This window comes from Pinus tabuliformis, chromosome 2_2, assembly GCF_031772625.1.
Source record: "Pinus tabuliformis cultivar Carrire ecotype Pingquan chromosome 2_2, CPIR1, whole genome shotgun sequence".
In the NCBI taxonomy this organism is placed as follows: domain Eukaryota; kingdom Viridiplantae; phylum Streptophyta; class Pinopsida; order Pinales; family Pinaceae; genus Pinus; species Pinus tabuliformis.
This window is the reverse complement of record NC_142300.1, coordinates 965175253-965198654: the sequence shown is the minus strand read 5'-3', so window position 1 is coordinate 965198654 and position 23402 is coordinate 965175253. Positions and strand designations below refer to the sequence as shown.

The window sequence follows — 23402 nt, the reverse complement described above, 5'->3', positions numbered from 1 at the left end:
TGCTCAAGAAATCTGCAATGTAGGTCTCTGGGCTCCCTATCTGTTTGAGCCTAGTCAACTCAATAAAATGCTGCTCCGGATCCCTCCGATCAAATCGCTCCATCAACCTCTTGGTGAACTCGACATATGTCGTCACCATGGAGTGTCCTAGTGTAACCATCCCATGAAACCACCAATCTTGGGCCTCACCATCCAAATGCAATGTTGCCACCTTGATGGCCTCTGTCTTCGACATCTGGTTAAGCTGGAAATAAATGTCCAGCTTCTCCACCCAAGACTTTGCCGAACTATTTGATGAACCATCAAACGTAGGCAAGTGGAATCTACTCGATGCACGGTGAGTGTCACCATCATGATAATGCCGATACCCTCTTTGATGGTCGCGAGGTCTACTATCCCGCTGGAGCTGAACAAAATCACGAAATGAGAGGGCTTCCTTGAACTCCTGCCCATAGGCCTGGTATTCTGCAAAATAATCACCCATATGTCCAAGCTCTGCCTCCTGCTGGGCTACGGCCCCCGTGTCTGCTCCTAAGAAAGTGGGCATGGTAGAGCGTGTAGGAGCATGTGAGGCCACTTGCTGCCCAGTATCACACTACTCTGGCAAATGGTGGGATGCACCCTATCCCTCACCCACTTGGAAAACCCGTGGGCTCTCACGCTGTCTGGCCTCTACTACCGTGAATCTCTGCCCCATCACCTCAATCTGCCTCGACAGATCCTGCACTGATTTGAGGAGCATATCCGCAAATCTCTTCCCGTCATCATTTGCCATTGGAGCCTCTTGCTCTGCGTCCACCATAGGCTCCCTTTGTTCTACGTCCACCACAGGCTCCTTTTGTTCTGCATCCACCATCGGAACACAGTCTCCCTCTCCATAGGTATTCTCCAACCTACGCCCAGTGTCTATGTATCTCCGACCTCTGTAACAGATATAGGGTTTCTCCCCCAGTGTCATAGATTGCTAGCTCCATAGGCTGAGCCAGATCTATGCTCTGATGCCACTGTAATATCCCTTATCAGGAATATACCTCAAACACAAGCAAACTCCAACCATAGATGGACTGGGAGGGCATTTACTAGATATGTCGCCTCTAAAAAGAGGACAAGATCCAGAGGCTACCTAGCCCTTTCCAGACTCTGTCTAAGAGTACAATAGAAACACACAAGTGGTATAACAGCCGAGAATGCTCAAAGAGATACAGATAACAATGATACAATATATGTCAAATAAACCATAAGCAGATACACAAGAAATGCAGAGAGAATGCTAAGCCATTTTATTATACTGAGTAATAAAATGAGTACAGGAGGTGATAAGAAAGATGGCACCTCTACTTGCACTAGGCAAGTGAAGAAATACACTCAGAATAGCGAAGGAATGGCCCCTCTCTGATCTGCGTCTAAGCTGCTAGGAAACTGTTACGCTGTTGTTGCTGCTAGAAATCAAATGAGGATTTGGGGCTGCTCCCCTCCTCAGAAAAGGCTGAAACTCTGGAATCGGACTCTACTCAAGAAACCCAGAAAAACCCAGAAAGCTCTCGTGGAATGGCCGACCCCCGAAAATCACCCCCTTGGGGTTCTGCGCAGTTCCTCACTGCTCTGCGTTGCCACTGAATGAGATACTCCAGAAACCTGCCTGAAACCCCTGCCAAAACTCCCCAATATGCAAGGGTTGATCCCCTGCTCTATCTCTCAGCACCAAACCTCCTGCAAACCCTCAACCCAGAACTGCGTCCCTCTCACAGTACTGCGCAGTCCTTCAGAACTGCGTCCCTCTCCTAGTGCTGCGCAGTCCTCCAAAACGCTGCCACTACTGCTGCAAAAAGGCTGATGAAACTACTACTGAAATGCCAATGGGAATACCTTGCCCGAGCAGGCACTTGAAGTCCCCTGGGGCTAAGGGTGAGATCTCCGAACGGAGACACTCAATGCACTAAACAGTGCTGCAGACTAGCTAAACAGCCAGCGTGCTCCAAGTCGAAATGACTATCACAAATGCTCATAACAGAATGATCAAAATGAGGGGGCTCCTCTCTCTTTTATAGCCTCTGCCTCTCTCAATCCTAGGGCTCACCTTCTCCTGCGTGATTCCCCTTTTGCCACGTGTTCCTCCCCTCCTGCGCAGTCCCTCCATGTGTCTGTGTGGGCTCCATTTCTGCGTCCCCCTTGGCCCCCTTGGCTCCCCCTTTAAGTCACAACATTGTGCTACTAGAAAGTGACTTTTTATTCTAAAAGTGAGTTATATCCCCCTTCCTCACTTTTTCTTTTATTTACAAAATAACTATAGAAGGCAAAATTTGACAAAATCGAATATTCTAATTAGCTAAGCCTAATTAGGAATATTACACTTCAACACCATTCTTCACATCTAGTCGGCCAACCATATAGCCCCTGACAGGCACCACTAGCTAACGACGTGCCATTTTATCTTTGCCACTTGCATTAGCCATATCTTTCTCACCTATTTGACAAGAGAAAATGGATGAAGATGGGACTCTGATCAAAAGGCACTTTATTCATTTTGCAATCGAGTGCTTATGCTTGTTTGTATTTGGGCATTTGATATGGATTATGGGGTGACATGGAAGGAGGGGTTTTGACCCTAATCTTGTTCTCTCGACTTAAATGGGGGATTAATCTACGATCCTAGTCCAGTGGGACTTCCACTAACGGCCAAATGGGTGTAGGAGGAGCACTACATGGGGAGCCCTGATTGAGATAGTATAGTTCCATCTATCCCTATTCCATACCACTTTCCATCTTAAATTATAAGCCCATATTCCACCTCCATTCTTTAGGTTAAAACGACCATTAGTTGTCTGGGATTTGGCACCTGTTGGAGAAATGGGAGGTTTGCACATTAAATTAAATTTCTCCTTTTCTTTGATAATTACTTGTGAATTTGTTGGCATTATCTTATTATGTTTCTCTTCTTCATCAAGCAATTACCAAACGTAAAACATGAAGATCACAAGAATACAGAAAACACAAATTATAGGCTCCAAGCCAGGGCAAAACCCCTCCAAGGGGAAAACCCAAAAAATTATCTTCTTATAGAATCAGATCAAAATGAGATATCGAAGACCCATAACCAACCCTCTAGATGCCAAGTCAGATCCTTCCTTCAGTTCAGGAAAACCCTCAACAACAAGAGACCAACAACATGTAGATCATCAGAAACAAATCTTCAACAATAGATATGTCAAGGTAAGACTTCAACAAAACTGAACTAAAGATGAATTCTTCTTTAACTTGTCCATTTCATATTTCAGCCCTCCTCTTTCTTTGTGAAATTTTAGATCAGATGCTCCAAGTGTGTGAATCCAAATGAGCTCCAACTTTCCTTTATTTATACTTGTCCAGAGGGGTTCGAACAAACATGTCCTTTGGGGCAGGGCTGACTTGATAGGTAGGCTGACTTGGCATCTAGAGGTTGTTTTAACCCAAATTACAATTTGAAGAATTAATTTTCCTTTTTCTTTACAATACGTCCTGTTGTCGCGCAGATTGGCACGACAACGCTCAGACTGGGGGCTGTCACCCTGATCCCCGGTCTCTCCGTTTAAGCATGTCTCCCACGGCTAAGGGGGGTAGACCCTGTGAGGTGATGGAGGCCAACTGCCAAGCAGTTGGGTTGGGAGACGCGAAAGGAAACCAGCACTAAAAAGATTTTGTTAAGTTTAATAGACCAATGCCTTATGATATTGGTGCTTAAATGATTACTTGCAGGACGATATAAGGACATGAAACATAAACAGCAATCATTTATCATCAAATAATGAGAACAATGCTTTGAATATCCAGTAAAACACAAAGTTCATCAAATAACGATATCCAGCAACTTTGATCAATGCTTTAAACAACAGTGAAATTTAAGAATCATTAACCAGATATCTAGATCTCAGCATGAAGGATACAACATTAATAAAAAGGCTAAAACGGGAAAGCTCCTGAGACTTGCAAAAATAATTTCCCACAAAATTTTTTATTTTTTATTTTTTTATTAAAAAATCTAAAAATTGAAAAAAATCTAAAACTAAATTCTAACCATTAAAAATAAAACTAAAAAATATATTTTTTTATTTTTATTTTTATTTTATTATAAGAGAAAATCTAAAAAAAATTACCAAATAAATCTAAAGAAAAATTGAATTTAAATTAATTTAAATTAAACGAAAATCTAACCTAAAGCACTAACGCTAACATATTAAAAAACTTAATTAAAACAAACTAAATACAACAAAATAAAATCTAACTAAAAACTAAGACTGAAACGTAAACATTTCCTTTTTTTTTTTTTTATTGATTTAAATCTAACTAAAACCTAAGAATTTAAATGGCAAATATATACACATTATAACAAAAAAAATTTAAACCAAAAGTTCTTTGACAATCGCATATATGAAAACCCAAAACTATGCCTACGCTACCGAAAACGCATCGAATTTTAAAAGAAGCGAATACCCTAACTAAATATGATCTCACAGTTAATCGAAACCTGATCCAAAAAAACTACATTAACCTACGCTGTTAACCTGAAAGAGACCAAATCGCATAAAATCGGAAATGAGAGCAGAGAAAACCTAGCCGTCGAAATAAACAAAAATGCATTACCACTATACGATTTCGTTCATGCATTACCTGGTACGCGTGCTGAAAGAAATTTGACGGTTTTTTGCAGATGAAATGTCGATGGGAGATATACGCAACTGGGGCTTAACTCTTAAACGCATATAGTAATATTACCTGGCCCGCATCACTTGATTTCTTTGTGTATTTGCAGGTGCGATTGCAGATTTGGAGCTGTGTTTATGACAACGTTTGCAGATTCGGAGCTCCAGCTATTACGTAAACCCTCCAGCGTTTGCAGATTTGGAGCTTTTTCGATGGCAGGATGTGAGGGAGATCAATGCGTTAACAATGTTTACCATACGAATATTCATCTAATCGTATTTTCCCCAACGCACCAATACATGCCAGAAAACCCAACACGTGATTCTGATTAACACGATGCCTCCAAACGAAATACTCACGACTGGGTTCTTCGAAAGCATTTCATGCCAAATACAGTGACGCGTTTTCTTGCACCGTCATTTTCAAAGGACCTGCTACGGCAACGTGGGTACTTTTTAGGGACTCTATTCTCTGCGTGTTTGCAACTAGAACAATAAATATCAGCCGATGGAGCGATTTGACCAGAAAAAACCCCAGCGTATGCTTTCGGTTTCAGACAAAAATGATGCACGTTTCAGCTTAAATAACTGAGGGCTTTCCACTGTTTTCGATTTCATGTGATGCAAGTAATACCGACGATCTGGTTCCAGGAATCCTCTTGACAGCTGACTCAAAAATTGCTCTTGATGAAAACCCTGATTAAACCTGATAAAAGCAAAACTCAAAACCCTAATGAAAAAATTGTAAAAGCAGAATCTTGAAAACCCTAGATCAGCCTAATAATTTACAGATTGTGGCCCCTGAAATGCCAGATTTGACAATAATAACAGAAATGTTTTCAATATATCAGAAATTTTTGAACTTCACTGTGAACAGAAAGAAAATCTCTCAATGTAAAACAGAAAAGAAACTTTAAATGATTAACCCAGGGAACAATCAGCTGGGCTCTGCACAGAAAGTGCTTGCGGGAGTTGGCTGGTTCAGCCGAGAACTTCCCCGAACGCCCACAAAATTTCCTTCAAAAAATGTTTTCCTGCACATCTCAAGCAACCATCAGCAAAGAGAGAGAGAAAGCTGCTAGATCTCAGGAAATAATGGAGATACCTGCCATTATTTCAGAAACCCTAGCAGCCCTCAAACCCTAGCAGGTGAACAAGATACCTGTGCTCACACTACTCTAAAAACAAGCTATGATTAATGGCTGAAAACTGAAATATGCAGAAAATTAAAGATCTCACAGCAATTCCAAAGAGCAACACCAACACGATTTGGACCCCAAAGTCTTTTTATTAACCAGAAAATTAGATTACAAGAGAGCTTTTTCAGTACAGACTCACAGATCAGATGCTTTGAAATGACCCCCTAAGACCCTATATAAAGGAAATGATCCTAACGGCTAGTTCGAGTGATCCATGTAGAAATGATCTCGACCGTTGATGAGGATCAAGACATCTCTTGATCTCATCCGTCGATTTATTAACTTAAAATATTATTATTTTATTAGTTAGGGTTTTTTGCTTCATTTTTTAATTTTTTATTATTTTTTATTATTTTATTATTTTTATTCATTTTTTAATTTTTTAATTCATTTTACAATGGATCACTGAACTAAGCCTTTCGAAAACATCACCTAGGACCTAGGACTTAGGACTCATGAGGGGATTTAACATTTCTCGACCCTCAGGACACATTACATCATGACTTTTACAAAATTACATCTTAAGGGACAAACCCATTTAATACAGACCCTCACAAAACACCCAGTTCTGCGACACAACTATAATCTAGCAGATTAACTCACTAGGATTCTCTTAAAGTTCTAATGACAAAATCCATCCCGGCTTTGGGGTCAGGTTTGAAGGAAAACTCTGCCGATCCATGGATCGGTGAGACGAAAAACCTTCCGGGACATAGATTATCATAGAAAGTTAGGTCCACCTAGGCAATTTTACATACATGACTCTGATCTGCTTAGATTATTTACAATTCATACATGCAAACTGGGTTTACAAAAAAAATGATCAAGTTGCTGATGATGGCAGGATGGCACGGACATGCTGATCAGGTGCTGCTTCTTTCTGTCAAAAAAAAACGGGGTGCACTGCATGGGTAGTTGACCAGTAAGGGTCAACACGTCCAAATAGGACTTCAATTCTTTAACTCAGCAAATCATAGAAGCATGAAGAACATGCTCTACTAATTAAATAATCATTTTTTGAGCATGAAACCCATGCTTGAAAAAATAATTTATTTTTTTTCTTCTTTTTGCTTTTTACATAAAATTTATTTTGATACAATTATGAAGACCAAACTTAGTTACATTCTCCAACACTCCCTCTTAACTAGGGAGTTATTCATAATTGTACATCTGGTACAAGGATACTCTCAAACAAAAATATTCTCATAAGAAGAGTTGGATTGATAAGCCATCTTTAACCATCAACATCATAACCAACATTGTCAACATAGCAAGGCCTTGACTAACAAGCTCTATCTCTCCACTAGATCAGAGCACACTGATCTACCCCACTACCGCACTACCTCTCAAGGCACATACCCCATCTGGATGTTCACCGGGTATGTCCTTCTAGGACTATTCTTATCTTGGACTCTCAATCCTCATATTGGTCCTTTTCGACCACTCTTGTATTGGATACCCTATCTAATCCTCAAAGAGTGTTGGTCCATGGGACTACTTCCTATCTTGGATTCCCAATCCTCAAGAAGTACCAGTCCCAAATGCTTATCCAATCCTCCATTCTCCCTCCTAGTGCCTTCACTAGACTTAGGGTTGTTAGCCCTGGCCTAGTGCATGACACATGGAGAATTCGATGTCCATCATCACTCCCTCTCAACCAGGAAGGAAATCCACACTCTTTCTCAAACATGAAGGATATTTCTTATTCCCTCCCATTTAGGGAAACATTATCACAATCCTTAGCTGGGGTCGTACATCATCAAAACATCAGCTATTTTTCTTCCATGGAGATATAGTTGTAGCTGCAAAGCTTCTTTCTCACATTATAGCATGCTTAGGCTTTGATCTTTCAATTATTTTATGAAGCCAAATTCTTTCACACTCTTTCTTTATGACCGGGATTTTCTGCTCCTCGCAGTACCATAGCATATCAAACTTCGATTTTTCTAGATCTTGTCAATCATCAAACTGGTTCATCTATCTTCTTTAAGGAGCCAAAACTTCCTCACAACTACTAGCACATGCCTTCTACAGATTTCTGCCTCATACTCTTTAAAGAGTCATATCAGTTTTCTAATATCAGTTATGTTCTCATGCTTGTCCAAGCAATCAAAAGTGTTATCCATGTTGATTTGGGGTAGCATCAGATGTGCTCTAGCCATGAAAATTGGTGGAGAGGCTAAAGAACATGAGATCTCCAAGACCCAGAAATGGTTTGGGCAGATTCTAACTGGTTTGGGAGATATTAAAATAATTAATATTTTTAATGGAGTTCCTAAGTCTAAACTTAGGAAAAATAAAATATTAATGGGTATTAATATAAAACTGGGTTAGAAGGTTCCAAAAGTCATGGATCAAGCCAAATATAATCTTAGCCGTTGATTAGAGATTTAATCTCGGCCATTGAAGGACCAACAGGAAAAGTATAAGAGGAGGCTTGAGGGTCAGTTGGAAGATACACCAGAGTGATCAGTCATTCGATTTGCTAGAGCGGGGTTGCTAAGCAAAGTCGAATCAATGATCAGTAGCGAGAGGTAGTGAGTACTGGGCAAAGAGGCAGAGATAGTGCCAAGAGACCAGCACAGAGGCAGAGAGCGAGAAGCAGCAGCTAGAGCAGGCCACGCAGAGCCCAGCAGAGATAGCACAGAGGCCAGAGAGTCTGCGTCATCCATGAAGAGGGCAGCAGGAGTGACGCAGAGGGTCCTAGAGGCTGAGCAATGCCTCAAAGGGCTAACGCAAAGGGTTCTGAGGTTGATGCGGTGCTTCAAAGTTGCTGGAGAGGGTTTCGTGGGACATGTTTTTTGAACACCTATTTCTGAATAGAGAGGTATTACTACCAGTTGTTTTTCTCTGTCGGGTGAGCCAGTTTGGCACCCAATTGTACTCAAGGAAATACTGCATAGTAATAAACCCTCAAAATAGTTACACCGGTTTTTCCAGAGACGTTTTTCCAAAAATAACGGTGTCACTTGTGTGTTTGTTTCTTTCAGCTGTTGATCTGTAGATGTTGGAACTATATTGTGTTTATTTTGTTATTTATATGTTTTAAATAACTTATTTGAAATTAACAAGTAGAAGAAATAAACGAGAAAAATACAGATTAAATTTCTAACGGATAGACTTAGAAATTTCAACATGGTATTAGAGCGTGGTTGCAGATCATAGGAGAGCTGAAGGCATCAGCTAAGCAGAGCATTTGCAGCAAAATCAGCTACCCCAAGTGATAGAAGTTGATCCTTGCAAATAGCGACAGTAGAAGGGTTGACGCAGAGGGACTGCCTCATCAGTCCGGGCCAGAGAGAGGCCAGTGCAGAGGCTGAGGAGGGAAGAAAGAGGCTCACGCAAAGACCAGGAGGGTTGACGCAGTTGGCTGAGGGAGCTGTTTTACCAATGACGGGATTGCGTAGAGCCTAGAGGCTCAGCCCTTCAGTTGCTAGGGCATAGGAAGCTGTGGGCAGTTTGCGAGAGCGAAGCTAGTGGGGTACTATGGGAAAAACAATACCTAACAAGGCAAAACCAAGGTAGAGGAGTTGCTACCGAGGCGGATTTCTAGCCAAGGAATCCAGATCAATGTTGCAGGTGCACAGAAGATCAGAGAGGTGCAACTCGACGATTGGTAGGAGGATTTCCAGAAGGAAAATCGTGACTCAGAGGGAGTCCAGCAGAGAACTTCTAGGTGGAAAGTAGAGAGACTCAGCAGAAGTCGAAGAGAGAACTTCCGGAGGGAAGTAAAGAGACTCGGAGGAGTCGACAGAAGAGCAGAGAGATGGCCATGAATGGGCTGAGGGATCATGACAGTCTGGACGGGGCGTCCAACTTTGTGGTCTGGAAGACCAGGATCTTGTCCATTCTAGATAGACATCGCATCAAGGCCTTCGCCTTGAGAACATTGGCAATCCCAGTTGACCCGGCTGAGAATGAAAAGTACGAGGAGGCAATGGCCAAGGTGAAACGCATCATCCTTGATGGGGTCAAGGATCATGTGGTCCAACATAAGAAAATGTGGGACGCCTTGAAGAAATTGTACCAGCATACTTAAGTGCAGAGGAGGATGTTACTTGAGGGGCTGATGGTGAGGACTGCACTATACGCAGTCTCCGAGGAGTGGGAGACATTTGTCCAGAGCATACTGGGCAGGGAAAATCTTCTAGATTGGGAAGAATTGTGGGCGTCTCTTCGCCAAGAAGAGATCAGACGGTTGAGAAAGACGGGAAGTAGCAGCAAAGGAGTCTGGATCAAGAAGGAAGAGGAAGAGGATGCAGCTCTGGCATCTGAGGGAAAGCAAGAGAAGAGGAAGAGAAAGGACCTCTCCAAGGTCAAATGCTTCAACTGTGGGGAATTGGGTCGTTATGCGAACCAGTGTCCGAGGAAGAAGAACAAGGGAGAGGCATTTGACTCTAAGGCAACGCCAGCAAAGGCAGAGAAGGAGGTCGAGGAGGATAACGATTGTGCCATGAGTGCTCATGTACCTCTAGAGAAGAGGTGGGGAGACATCGAGCTATAGCCAGACAGGTTGCAGGCGATGAGGGGCAGGATCCTTGAGGTACCCAACCTCTTGGATTGTACCTTACTGCGGGAGCCCCGAAGAGTGAGTAGCAGGACTGGCTGATGTGGGTAGAGACTGATGCGAATGAAGCGGCAGAGGATGCTACAGTGCAGGGGTCCCCAGGAAGCGCGAGGCTAACAGGCTGCAACGGTGCGAGATGCATGGAGTTGTTGTAGCCAGTGTTTTAGAACTTCGACTCCAGTTCGGAAACAGCCGAGGGTCAGCTCCGACTTCGACTCCGACTCGGTATCGACTCGGCCGATTTGATCTCAATGACTCAGTCATTGTAAAAAATACATTAAATATTTATTTTTTATAAAAAAACATAATTTTAAAGATTTTCAATCATGTTTCCAAACACAAAGCTTTAGAATATAGAGAGAAGACAACATGTGATCAAAGTAGGCTCATGAATATATCCATTATATCAAAATAGCACTCAGTGCACTGTCCAATACAAAGTTCATACTTAGCCACCAATACCAGGATTCTTTTTTGCCTCAGCCTAAGGACAATCACTAGACTACAAAAATAATACCAATTCTCTGCCCCTAATGAAGTCTCAAAACCATTGATTTAATTATGGTCAAGCACCAGAACAATCAGAGGTAAATATGTATTTATTAGTCCATGTATATATGTATTTATTAGTCCATTGCCAGAACGTTTGCCTTTTTAAAAACATTGTATGGCTCAATGCATTGTTTCAGTTTTCTAATTCATGCCACTAGGATAACCATACTTCGGCCTTGTAATTTTCAAAACTTTCTCAGAGTGATAGATTACTTTAGGGCTATAAATATGCCATAAACAACAACCCAACCATTGATATGTAGGAGGCGGAACAACTTTTGACAATTGTGCTTCAGGATTTTTGTCAAAGGGCATAGTCGACCGAGTTGTTACCGAGCCAGCCGAGTCATTAACGAGTCAGTCGAGTTGTTACCAAGTCGACTGAGTCAATGACTGGCTCGGTAACAACCCGGCTAGCCGTTCCGTTTGGGCTACCGAGCCGACCCGGCCAAGCATTGGCTCGGTCTGACTCAGCCATTTTTTAAAACAATGCTCAGGACAATTGTCTTTGCTGCAAATGCTCTGCTTCAGCTGGTGCCTTCATCTATGTTGTGATTTGTAACCACGCTCTGATACCATGTTGAAATTTCTAAGTATTACCCGTTAGAAATTTTATCTGTATTCTCTAGTTTATTGCTCCTACTTGTAAATTACGAACAAGTTATTTAAACATATAAATATCGAAATAAACACAATACAGTCTCAACCATCTACAGATGAATAGCTGAAAGAAATAGCAAACACACAAGTGACACAGTTATTTTTTGACAACCCATCCCCGAAAAAATCCAACTTGGGAAAACCGTTGCAGCAATTCTGAGGGTTATTTTATTATGCAGTCTTTCTGAGTACAACTGGGTGCCAAACTGGCTCACCTGACAGAGAAAATAATATAGCAGTAATACCTCTCTATTTAGAAGCAGATATTCAGAAAATCTGCCCCACGAAACCCTCTCCAGCACAACTGAAGCATTGTGTCAGCCCTCCTGGCCTCTGCGTCAGCCTCAAAACCCCCTGCGTTAACTCTCTGAGGATCTGCGCAGCCTCTATGGCACTCTGCGTCATTCCAGCAACCTCTGCGTGGATGACGCAGGCCCTCCTGGCCTCTGCATTGTCTCTGCTAGCCTCTACGTGGCTCCCTCTGGCTTTTGTGTTTGCCTCTCTACCTCTGCGCTGGTTTTTCAACACTATCTCTGCCTCTCTGTCTCGTCTTCACTGCCCCTCGTTGCAAACTGATCACTAATTCGACATTTCTTAGCAAACTCCGCACTAGAAAATCGAATAACTAATCACTCTGGTGTGTTCTCCAATTGACCCTCAAGCCTCCTCTTATACTTTTTCTGTTGAACCTTCAAAGACCAATATTAAATATCTAATCAACGACTAAGATTAGATTTGGCTTGATCCATGTCCTTTAGAACCTTCTAACCCAATTTTATAGTAATACCCATTAATATTTTATTTTTCCTAAGTTTAGACTTACAAACTCCATTAAAAATATTAATTATTTTAATATCTCCTTAACCGGGTAGAATCTGCCCAAACTATTTCCGGGTCTTGGAGATCTCATGTGCTTTAGCCTCTCCACCAATTTTCATGGCTAGAGCACATTTGTTGCTACCCCAAATCAACAGTGGGTAACAATTACCATCTAAAAAAAGTAGAGGCACCCAAGTATTAACCACCCCTAGGAGCAAAAACAGATTTGGAATTGGAACAAGGGATTGAAACAATTGTTCATTTGTACATCTATAGACATTCAAATTGCTTTAACAAACTCATAAAATGGAATGATATTGTAGGTCAAATTTACAAAACATACCACGACACTAGATATATATTACATATAGTTATGCATAGTTAGTAAAGGGTTGATTGATTGTCACACAAACACAATCTACATATATTTGAACATGGACACAAGGGCGTGAGAAAATTTGTAGGGATTGAACACATGACCACTACTAGAGGGCTTAAATAGTTTAAGTTATGAAATTAATTACATTCTATTTCAAATTTTGAAATTTCCTTGATATATTTTAATCTATATTATTGCCACTCCCAACATGTTGTTTCCTACAAATTTGGGCGAAGGCCATATTGGAATCTGGATACTCAATCCCAACAAACTTGTGTTTCAGAAACTCAAGCAACATCTTATTTTGCTCATTGGATTTCAAATTCAGTCCATGATGATAAATATGAAAAATAATAAAACAATCTTCACATCTTCAAAGTTCTCTAGCCAAGTTGTGAAGAAAAAAGATAAATCATAAAAATATGTATAGACCTTTTAATTTTCTTCGAAATTTGCTGACCAAGCTGCGGTTGTGAGTGTTCCCACTATGGTGGTATTTGGAATTTTCATCATGGTCTTCTATATCAAGGTCATCTATAACAAAACACATACAATATATGAGTTAAGGCAACTTTAGTGTCTTAATAATCCAAAATCAATTTAGCTAATATAAAAAAATCATCATACCAATATCCAGTTCTCTGTCATCTATATCAGAGATTGGCTCTTCATCCAAACTAGCAGCTGATGTCGGGAAATTGCGGGTTGAAAATATACTACACAGTTCTGATGCTGTAAGAGCTGTTGCTGCTTGTTTGTCTTCATCCTCTGATGAATTCTTCGACTTACTGACCTTAACCTTGATTATAGATTTAACAAGGCTCTAGAGACACAATTTACAATGAGTTCAGGCCACAAGCTTGAATGTTGTTCTATATGAAAGCAATTCTAAAAATTATCAGTACTGAAGATAACCAGTTTCAACCTTTTTCTTGGTTGGACGTGGAATATGAGCAACTGGGTGATCAGGAGAAATTTGAATCTCTTTATTATATACTTGGACCTTGGATCCAGACAACCTGCATTTCAAGAACAAGATATTTTGCATTGTTTCACTAAAGCTATTAAATTGTTGACTTCTTTCAAATTGATGCAGATAAATGCAGCTAAAGCTTCAAATAGATATTAGATTAAACTTCTTTTCTTGTGCTCATATAAATAAAAACATTTGCATAAATTCTCACAAATTACATCCTAATGAAGTATCTTTTACAAGAAAAATCTAACAAAGTACAAAAAAAGTTGTACTAATCAAGCTGCTAATGCGATTCACCAGATTATAGTGATTCTACTCAAAAGGTGCATTGTGCAATTTCAAATTTTGGACAAGATCTATAAACACTGCCAAAGATAATGGAAAACTTCCATGCAACCTAAAGACAAAGCCACAATACCATTTTCCTAGTTAACCAACTCATAAACCCACTGTAAGCACACTCATTCTGAAATAGTGTCAATTGGTTTACATGGAAAAATAGAAGGAACTTCTGGTGTACCTGAAATCATTGTCCTCATTGAGAAGGGAAACAAGAAACAGCTCTTGATCTCCATCAATCTAAATTTGAGAGTTCAGTCAGTCTATTAAATCCACAATAAAGACATCAGACAGTACGAAGGTGTGGAAATGAATAAATATAAATAAAAAATACATGAATATCAAATAAAACATAAATATTGTTTTTCCAGATTGGAATTTACCATAACAAGTCGACCATCTGAAGAACATGAAAGTGAGTTGATAAGGCCTATGCTTGGTTTCAAATTACAGGATGAACATCTGCTTAGTGTAGTTTCTTTCAGAACAGATAGGTCAGGCAAGGACCTGACAGCCATACGAGAAGAAATGCTTGTAAGATTTGTTCAGACCAAAGTAGCAGTGTCTAGAAAAAATTAAAATTCTGAAAAAGATAATTTAGTTACAAAAACAAACATCAGTTAAACAATAACAGTTGACTTTAGAAAATATGTTTGTCCACACCCTGTTTGAAACGTATAGAAGCTTTAACAAATCTTAAATGTCCACCACTGATCAACTATTTATTTTAACTTGTTGGTCGTGTTTCCGTCCTCTTTGTGTCCTCATTTGTTCCCAGTCTCCATTTTTATCAGTTTCCTTCTAGTTATATACATGTTAAGATGATGGGTTTATGCATATTACAAGCTTTTACCCATGTCTATTTTCCATAAAAAATATACAATAGCAGCCATTAAAACACAAGATTATATAAAATATCTTAGAGGTTATTATTAGTAATGATATCCTAAAGGATGATAGGTGGAACATCACTCGCATACACAATCCTGACAATAATTCAGACTACTTTGATATGTCTCTTCAATTTTTTTAAGGTGTTAGACATCACACAGAATGCATTGAAGCATATGACCTCACCCATTCTTTGCATAACCAGCCCATGATTGTAATGTTCCAAACTAGGAAAAATAGTGCTATGCAAAGCAAACAATAAAAACAACACCATAAAATTGAAACATTCAGTGCCCACCCATAGAAGTCCAGGAATAACCAACAACTTAGCCATTTTATTATAATCTAGGAGGAAAGTACAATAATGTGGAATTGGTGCACTTGGGCTTGCCTCAATCACAAGCATGATCAAGCCCAGGTGGTAATATGTCAAGCCCAGATGACACAAATAACTGCTACAGTGATGCCCTGCACTGCCCTTGTGACACTATGTTGTCTGCTGCAAAGATGCTGCTGGAAACCCCATGTCTGGTGCTCAAAAAATTATGGGAAATTAACCCTGGCTTCTCCACCAAATACCCAGAATAACCCACGAAGGAATTGGCCAAATGTTGACCTCGGAATTTTGGCCCAAATTCCCCTTAGCTCCTCTAGATGTTGGCTGAGTTGGGACCCTTGTTTGACCCCTTAGATCTGCCCAGAAACTTCTATAAAATTAGGAGTGTGATCCTTGCCTAAAACCCAAAAAAACCCAGAAAGGGTTTCGCTTGGTTACAACCTTCAAAAAATTACCCTTCACAACTTGGCCCTACTTCTCCCGGCCATCTCCAACTCTACAATTCCTTCCTCCAACTCCCACGTGAACCCAGTGATGGCTCTCTGCACAGGCCCAAGTGACTATAAATCGAACTGCTCCAATGTAGCAACCCCCTGCTCCAAAAATCCCCTAAAAGGTTGATCCTCCATTGTAGCTCCAATGCCCAAACTCCCTGATCTGAAATGGGGATTTGATGACTTGTTTTGCTTACAAGAACCTCCCACTCAGTTTAACAAATAAATGATCTAGCTTATATATGACATTTGCGGAATTAAATACTTGAAACAGGTGTGTGTTTTCTTTTTAACTGTTTAAGTGCTTTAAGTCCATTTGTTTTTGCTAATATTAAACACATATAACAGCCATATAATGCAGCAAATAAACAACCACACATAACAACAAATTTAATTTAGGAGTTCACCCAAATATCGTGGGCTATGTCTCCTTGAGCTTTTGTCATCTTGACTCGTCTCTTTGGCATTATGGTAAAGTTTCATTTACAAGTTCCACACTTAACTCCAAAGGTTACTGAACTGAACCAATGGGCTTAGAATACCATCTATATCCCTATCATGCTTGTCATCACTCTGCAAACAGATCTAAGCTCCCTTAGACTTGATTCCTTCAATTAGTGCACTGAGCTACCCAGAGCTTCTTGATGGCACTAATTCCTTCAGAATTCTCCAACTGTCACTGAAACTTCATCTCTTGTCTCCAGCGCATATCAGACACCGAAAATAGACTGATCATTTGTTCAAAATGAGCACTGCATTCCCAAACTAGGCCTTCCTCCACGATTGGCACTGGGCTGCCTTAAATTTCCCTTTAGAAGTCTTCAAATGCTTCTGCAAATCCCTGCAATGGATTCAGAAGGCTCGTTACAGTCAGGAATGACTGTTGGTTCGCTGAGAACGAGTACTAGTAGCTCCTACAATTGCGTCCAACTCTTGGTGGCCCTAAGCTCCAAAATCTCCATGGATGAAAATCTCCATGAAGATGACTTCTTCAACTTCTCTAGACTATTCCATTGGCTTCAGAAGGCTCCAATTAGCCTAGCTAGCCTCTTGTTTCACTCTCTCTGGTCCTAGTAGAAAACTGCTCCTGGAGTGTATTTAAGCAATATCCACTCTATTTTTTTGAACTGCACTTAACTCCCATTAAATATATCATATCCGCCTAAGTTTAGCCGCTCCGCCAGTCTGACCATCGGAGGTGACTGTTACATTAACAGTTTAGCGCGCATATGAGGCGGTATAATCTCAACGGTTAGGGATAAGGCTGGCGATCGTATTAATCAGCAACCGCGTGGGACTGTTTACTTAGCGGAATCTCCACCATCGATCAATCTTGCTCGATCCTTCTTTGACTTTCCCTTTTATCAAGCGCTTCAATCTGTGCCATTGATCTCACTTCTCCAGATCCAACGGATATCGCGTCATCCACTTACCAACTAACCCGGACGATCTCCACCGTCGATCTGTCCCGTCTAATCCAACGGCTATCGCGTCACCTGCTCGCCAACTAGCTTGGCCGATCTCCACCATCGATGTGACCCATCCAATCGAATGGCTATCGCGCAATCTCACGCGAAATCTTGCACGACTGATATCAGGTCGAGAGCGCACGAAAAACGTAGTTTTCCTGTGCTATGTGTCGCTCGCTAAGGGTAATCGCATAGAATTCAGAAATACCAATTACCAGGTTTTGCCCGCGCGAGATACCATTTACCATCTTTCCAAATATTGCCCACGTGCTTAATTCACACTTTTAAGAAAGGCGCTTAAGGAAAGGTTTAGCGCTTAAAACCAAATTAATCTTGGTCAAATGTCCATAATTTGTAGTTTACTAGACTTTTTCAAATTGCGATAACTTCTTCATACAGTGTCGGTTTTTCAAACCGTTCGTGGCGCCGGAATTAGGAAGACGAGATCTATTTGATCGCTCAGGTTCAACACACTTTCGAACACTTTGAAATTTGAGCTATCACTAAGGTCTTGGATCAATATCTGATCACTCCTCCCCATTAGGAATCTTTTGGACCCCAAAAGACTGATATACTGATCTGTACAGTAGATGAGAGTACAACACCCTCTTCTTTCAGCCTCCATACACTTGCCTTGCATGGCTAGTGCCTTTGAACCAAAACTCGAAGGTAGTCGACACTTCCCTTCCTGGATGTGCTTGTCCTCCTGTTAAGAACTGTCTTCCTTGAACTCATTCAGAATTTCTGTTGAGAAGTTTACAGAAGGTAGTTGAACATCGCTTCCTTGATCATCGATCCAAGGTGGCTCAAACAAACGTGAGATTACATCACAAATATATGCATAGTGTTAAGTATGCATATGTACCAATGAAAGTATGTTTTACTGTGTCAAGAAGTCCAACCACTTCTTACCAAGCCACTTCTATGGCGACTTTTGCTGTTGCAAATCTTCTTCTGACATCTTGTCAAAAACAACATAATGCAAAAAAACAACTTGACGACATAAATTCACATCATGTGAATCATCATCATGTCTCTTACATCTTGTGTACAAATGATTGACTAAATCACAAGCCGACAAAAACATACCTTTTTCAAACAACTGACTCTCCAAGTCAAGCATGTACAAAAAGAACTTGACGATTCTTTTTCAAAGTAGAAAGAATTCCACCTCTTGTGAAACACTTCATCATTATCTCCCTTTTTCAATCTTGGAGACAAAATCAACTTTTCCAAGTCAATATGACATTACATGCATGTTTAAACAAAGCAATCAACCATCAAGTCAATTACACATAAATGTTCAAAACAATGAAATCATCAACATTCATTTGTTCATACATACCATTCTCATGTATGTATTCCATTCTTCAACTTTCTCTCAAGCACAATCATAAGTACAAGATCCTCAATCATATGTAAATGTACTTACAAAGCTGAAATGAACATAATTTTGCTGCAATAAAGCGAGTCTCATACTCAACTTTTTCATTCACCTTTTTGGTAAAACCCTGCAACTTGCATTCCATTGGCAAAGAAATGTATCAAATCAAAAGACATGCAACTTTAATTGGATAAGAACTCTAACCATTTCTTACCAATCCACATTAAAGGCGCTTCCTTTAACTACACATTGACATCAACATGTGAATCATCCTGAAACACATCAATTATGGAAACTTCCTTTCCATTCTTGCCATTCTCTTTTTCCACCTTCTTCAAATTTCATGGAAGCATTGTTGGATTCAAAGTCCAACACTTTTCAACAATGTGTCCTTTCTTATGGCAATAAGTGCAACACATGTTCATCCCCTTTACAACATAATTTTCTTTGTCCAATGGACCTCTTTGGCTTCTTGCCTTCTTTTCTTCAAAAGTTTCCTGTTTTCTTCCAACATCTAGAAACACTATGGTTACCCAAACCACAAAAGGAACATGCAATTTTTTTCCAATGCTTATGTGGAAATTTACGATGCTTAACATAATCAAAAGAAATGTGATTGAAATCAGATTTATACCTTCCTCTTTCACCTTTGTTGCCTTCATGAGAAGGTGAATCGAATGAAGAAGTGGCTCCCTTCAGAACACCATCAATCTCTTCAGTGACTTTAGAGCTTTCACAACTCTCTTGTTCGAGTGCATGCTTATGAACACCTTCTTCTTGCAAAGTATGTTTCAAACAATTGCACTCCCCATGAATACAATCTTTACAAACTTGAGGTAGAAAACCTAAAATGAAACTCATTCTAGGAACTGTTTCAATTGCCTTCATGGCTGCTTTGGAACTTTCTCCATAAGATTGTCCATAGCCAAGACCCAAATACTTAGGCCTTTCCTCAACCATTATTGGCTCAAAAATGCCTTGTGCATGTTTGCCCAATCCTTTTCCTTCATAGCCCATTTTTGACATCAACTTGGACCCTATACCTCTTGTATGCTTTTCAAAAGAACCAACATAAACATTCTTAGAGGAAATTGAAAACAAACTAGGATTGTTTACCTCTTCTTCAAACTGATGCTTGACTAAGGCTTCTTTGGCAACAAGGAGCTGTGTCTCCAACTCATGCATCCTTTCTAGGTTCATATTTGCAATATGAAGTTGGCTTTCCATTTCCTGCAATTTGTCAAAAAGCAACTGCTTCTCTTCCTTCATGGAATTCAACTGCTCTCGAAGTTTTGTGCTCTTCCTTTCATCTTCATACATTTGTTTCACCATATCCATCATGATGAACAAGTCTCGCTTCATGTCTTCATCAAAGAATCTTGTGAAGGAGGAGGATTTTGAAAACTCACTTGTAGAAGTTGTCATTATAGAAATGAACAAAAGAACTTCAACAAAATTCACAAAGCTTTCAAAGAACTAATGGTTGTAGAGTCAAACTCTTATTCAAGCAGCCTTTTGCAAACAAACCCTCTTGTGCTTCAAGGATTGCCTTGAGGTCCTTTGGGTAAGGAGAATGCCTTCAGCCCTTCTTCCTTCTTGTCCTCTCCTGGACTTAGCTATCAGTAGCTTTCCCTTCACCTTTGCAAACTCAAATAGCAGTCAGTTTACAAACAGTCAAATCCTTTTGTACTGTTTAAACCTTTCAAGTCAAACAAGCAACCTTTTTCTCTATCAATCAAGCAACCTATTGCTCTGTCAATCAAGCAACCTGCTCTGATACCACCTGATCTGAGAGTTCACCCGAGTATCGTGGGCTACATCTCCTTGAGCTTTTGTCATCTTGACTCGGCTCTTTGGGATTACGGTAAAGTTTCCTTTATAAGTTCCACACTTAACTCCAAAGGTTACTGAACTGAACCAATGGGCTTATAATACCATCTATATCCTTGTCATGGCTGTCATCACTCTGCAAACAGATCTAAGCTCCCTTAGACTTGATTCCTTCAATTAGTGCATTGAGCTACCCTGATCTTCTTCATGGCACTAATACCTTCATAATTCTCCAACTGTCACTGAAACTTCATCTCTTGTCTCCAGTGCATATCAGACACCGAAAATAGACTGATCATTTGTTCAAAATGAGCACTGCATTCCCAAACTAGGCCTTCCTCCACGGTTGGCACTGCGCTGCCTTAAACTTCCCTTTAGAAGTCTTCAAATGATTCTGCAAATCCCTGCAATGGATTCAGAAGGCTCATTATAGTTAGGAATGGCTGTTGGTTCGCTGAGAACGAGTATTGGTAGCTCCTACAACTGCCTCCAACTCCTGGTGGCCCTGAGCTCCAAAATATCCTTGGATGAAAATCTCCATGAAGATGACTTCTTCAACTTCTTTGGACTATTCCATTGGCTTCAGAAGGCTCCAATTAGCCTAGCTAGCCTCTTGTTTCACTCTCTCTGGTCCTGGTAGAAAACTACTCCTGGAGTGTATTTAAGCAATATCCACTCTATTTTGAAATGCACTTAACTCTCGTTAAATATAGCATATCCGCCTAAGTTTAGCCGCTCCGCCAGGCTGACCGTCGGAGGTGACTGTTACATTAACTGTTTAGCGCGCATATGAGGCGGTATAATCCCGGCGATTAGGGATAAGGCTGGTAGTCATATTAATCAGCAACCGCATGGGATTATTTACTTAGCGGAATCTCCACCATCGATCAATCCCGCTCGATCCTTCTTTGACTTTCCCTTTTATCAAGTGCTTCAATCTGTGCCATTGATCTCACTTCTCCAGATCCAACAGATATCGCGTCGTTCGCTTACCAACTAACCCAGTGATCTCCACCGTCGATCTGTCCTGTCTGATCCAACAACTATCACATCACCCGCTCGCCAACTAGCTTGGCCAATCTCCACTGTCGATGTGACCCGTCCAATCGAATGGCTATCGCGCAATCTAGCGTGAAATATTGCACGACTGATATCAGGTCGAGAGCGCGCGAGAAAAGCAGTTTTCCCATGCCATGTGTCGCCCACTAAGGGTAATCGCGTAGAATTCAGAAATACCATTTACCAGGTTTTGCCCGTGCGAGATACCATTTACCATCTTTCCAAATACTGCCCACGTGTTTAATTCACACTCTTAAGAAAGGCACTTAAGGAAAGGTTTAGCGCTTAAAACCAAATTAATCTTGGTCAAATGTCCATAATTTGCAGTTTACTGGACTTTTTCAAATTGTGATAACTTCTTCATACGGTGTCGGTTTTTCGAACCGTTTGCGGCGCCAGAATCAGGAAGACGAGATCTATCCGGTCGCTCAGGTTCAAAACTCTTTCGAACACTTTGAAATTTGAACTATCACTAAGGTCCTGGATCAATATCTGATCACTCCCCTGGCAGTTGCTTTTCGGATGAACCCACAAGCAACACCTGTGTGTTCCCGTTCTGCGTCCTGAAGAAACATGCACTGGCTGAGACAAATGTTGAATAATGTGACTGTGAAACTCCACCGACTCTCCTCCAAGGTAGTACAAATTGCCTTCCTAGGGTGGCACTCGAAGTCGGCCAAAGTGAGGGTTGAGATCTCCGCTCAGAGACACTCCTGTGCTAAACAACACAGTAACCTGGCTAAGCAGCTCGAGCAACTAAGGTTGAGTTCAATATATCAAAAGGATACTAAATGAGGTTGAGCCTCCTCTATTTATATACTGTGGGCCTCTTTTCCCATGTGGGCCCCCTCCAACTAGCAATTCGATTTTCCCTCCTTGGTCATTCGAACTTCCCTCTAAGGTGGTACGTATTTCCTCATGTGGGTGGCCCCCACGCTATGCCAACAAAACATTTCAGCCCCTTTTTTCTTCCTAAGTTTTTTCCAAAAATCACATGGGTCCCATGGCCTCCAAAATTGTCAAAATTGTAGAATAAATAAACCTGTAACAATTTAATTTCGGAAGGGACATTACAGTCCTCCCCTCCCAAATGTTGCTTGTCCCCAAGCAACTTCAACACCGTATGCTCACGTATGTGTTCACCCTCCCAGGTGGCATCCTCATCCGGCAAGCTCCTCCAATGCACCAAAAATTGCTTGTCCTACAGCGATGCCTGAACAAGTGCTTCGTTTGTCTGTTGATCACCCCTATCACCATTAGTAATACCAGGGTCCCAAACGTGTTGCTGAGTCATCCTAGGTCCCTGCACTGTCCTGACATGAAAGAATCCCTCAATCCAACACATAAGGGTGGGTTGATAATGCTATAGACCCCGCCAGTGGGCCTCTGAAGTGAATTGTGTTGAAAACCCAACGTGTGGCCTCTATGCTGCCCCTCATCAATGGCTAGCCCAAGGGATGGTTGCACATCCTCCTCCATCACAAGCTCGACATGAGCCTTCGACTACTCCTCCATAAACAACCCAATATCCACGATATTCTCACCAGTCAACTGTAGGTGATTGTCGTCTGGCGACTTCATCATAGATCTGGATGCCTCTGTACCTATCGACTCCTCAACAACGGTGGAGCTGTCTTCCGACACCTCATCAACCTGTGGTGCATTGTTATCACCTGAGAACTCGGTCACAACCCCGAATACCTCATCAATCGATGATGCCTCATCAATGGGTGTATGCTCAACTGTCTCCTTGCCAATCATGGCCTCTTCA

At 40.9% G+C, this 23402-nt stretch overlaps 1 protein-coding gene across 5 annotated transcripts in view; it reads right to left on the bottom strand.

Moving 5' to 3' along the window:
* Positions 1 to 23402, bottom strand: part of DAW1 (Transducin/WD40 repeat-like superfamily protein) — a 333355-nt gene that overhangs the window by 66415 nt on the left and 243538 nt on the right. For all 5 annotated transcript variants that reach the window (XM_089405557.1, XM_089405558.1, XM_089405559.1 and 2 more), the window contains 5 exons: positions 14551 to 14674; positions 14349 to 14407; positions 13778 to 13871; positions 13480 to 13675; positions 13285 to 13386 (listed from right to left, as the gene is read on the bottom strand). In XM_089405557.1, coding sequence (XP_089261683.1) covers positions 13285 to 13386; positions 13480 to 13675; positions 13778 to 13871; positions 14349 to 14407; positions 14551 to 14674 — 575 coding nt within the window. The remainder of the gene's footprint in view (positions 1 to 13284; positions 13387 to 13479; positions 13676 to 13777; positions 13872 to 14348; positions 14408 to 14550; positions 14675 to 23402) is intronic.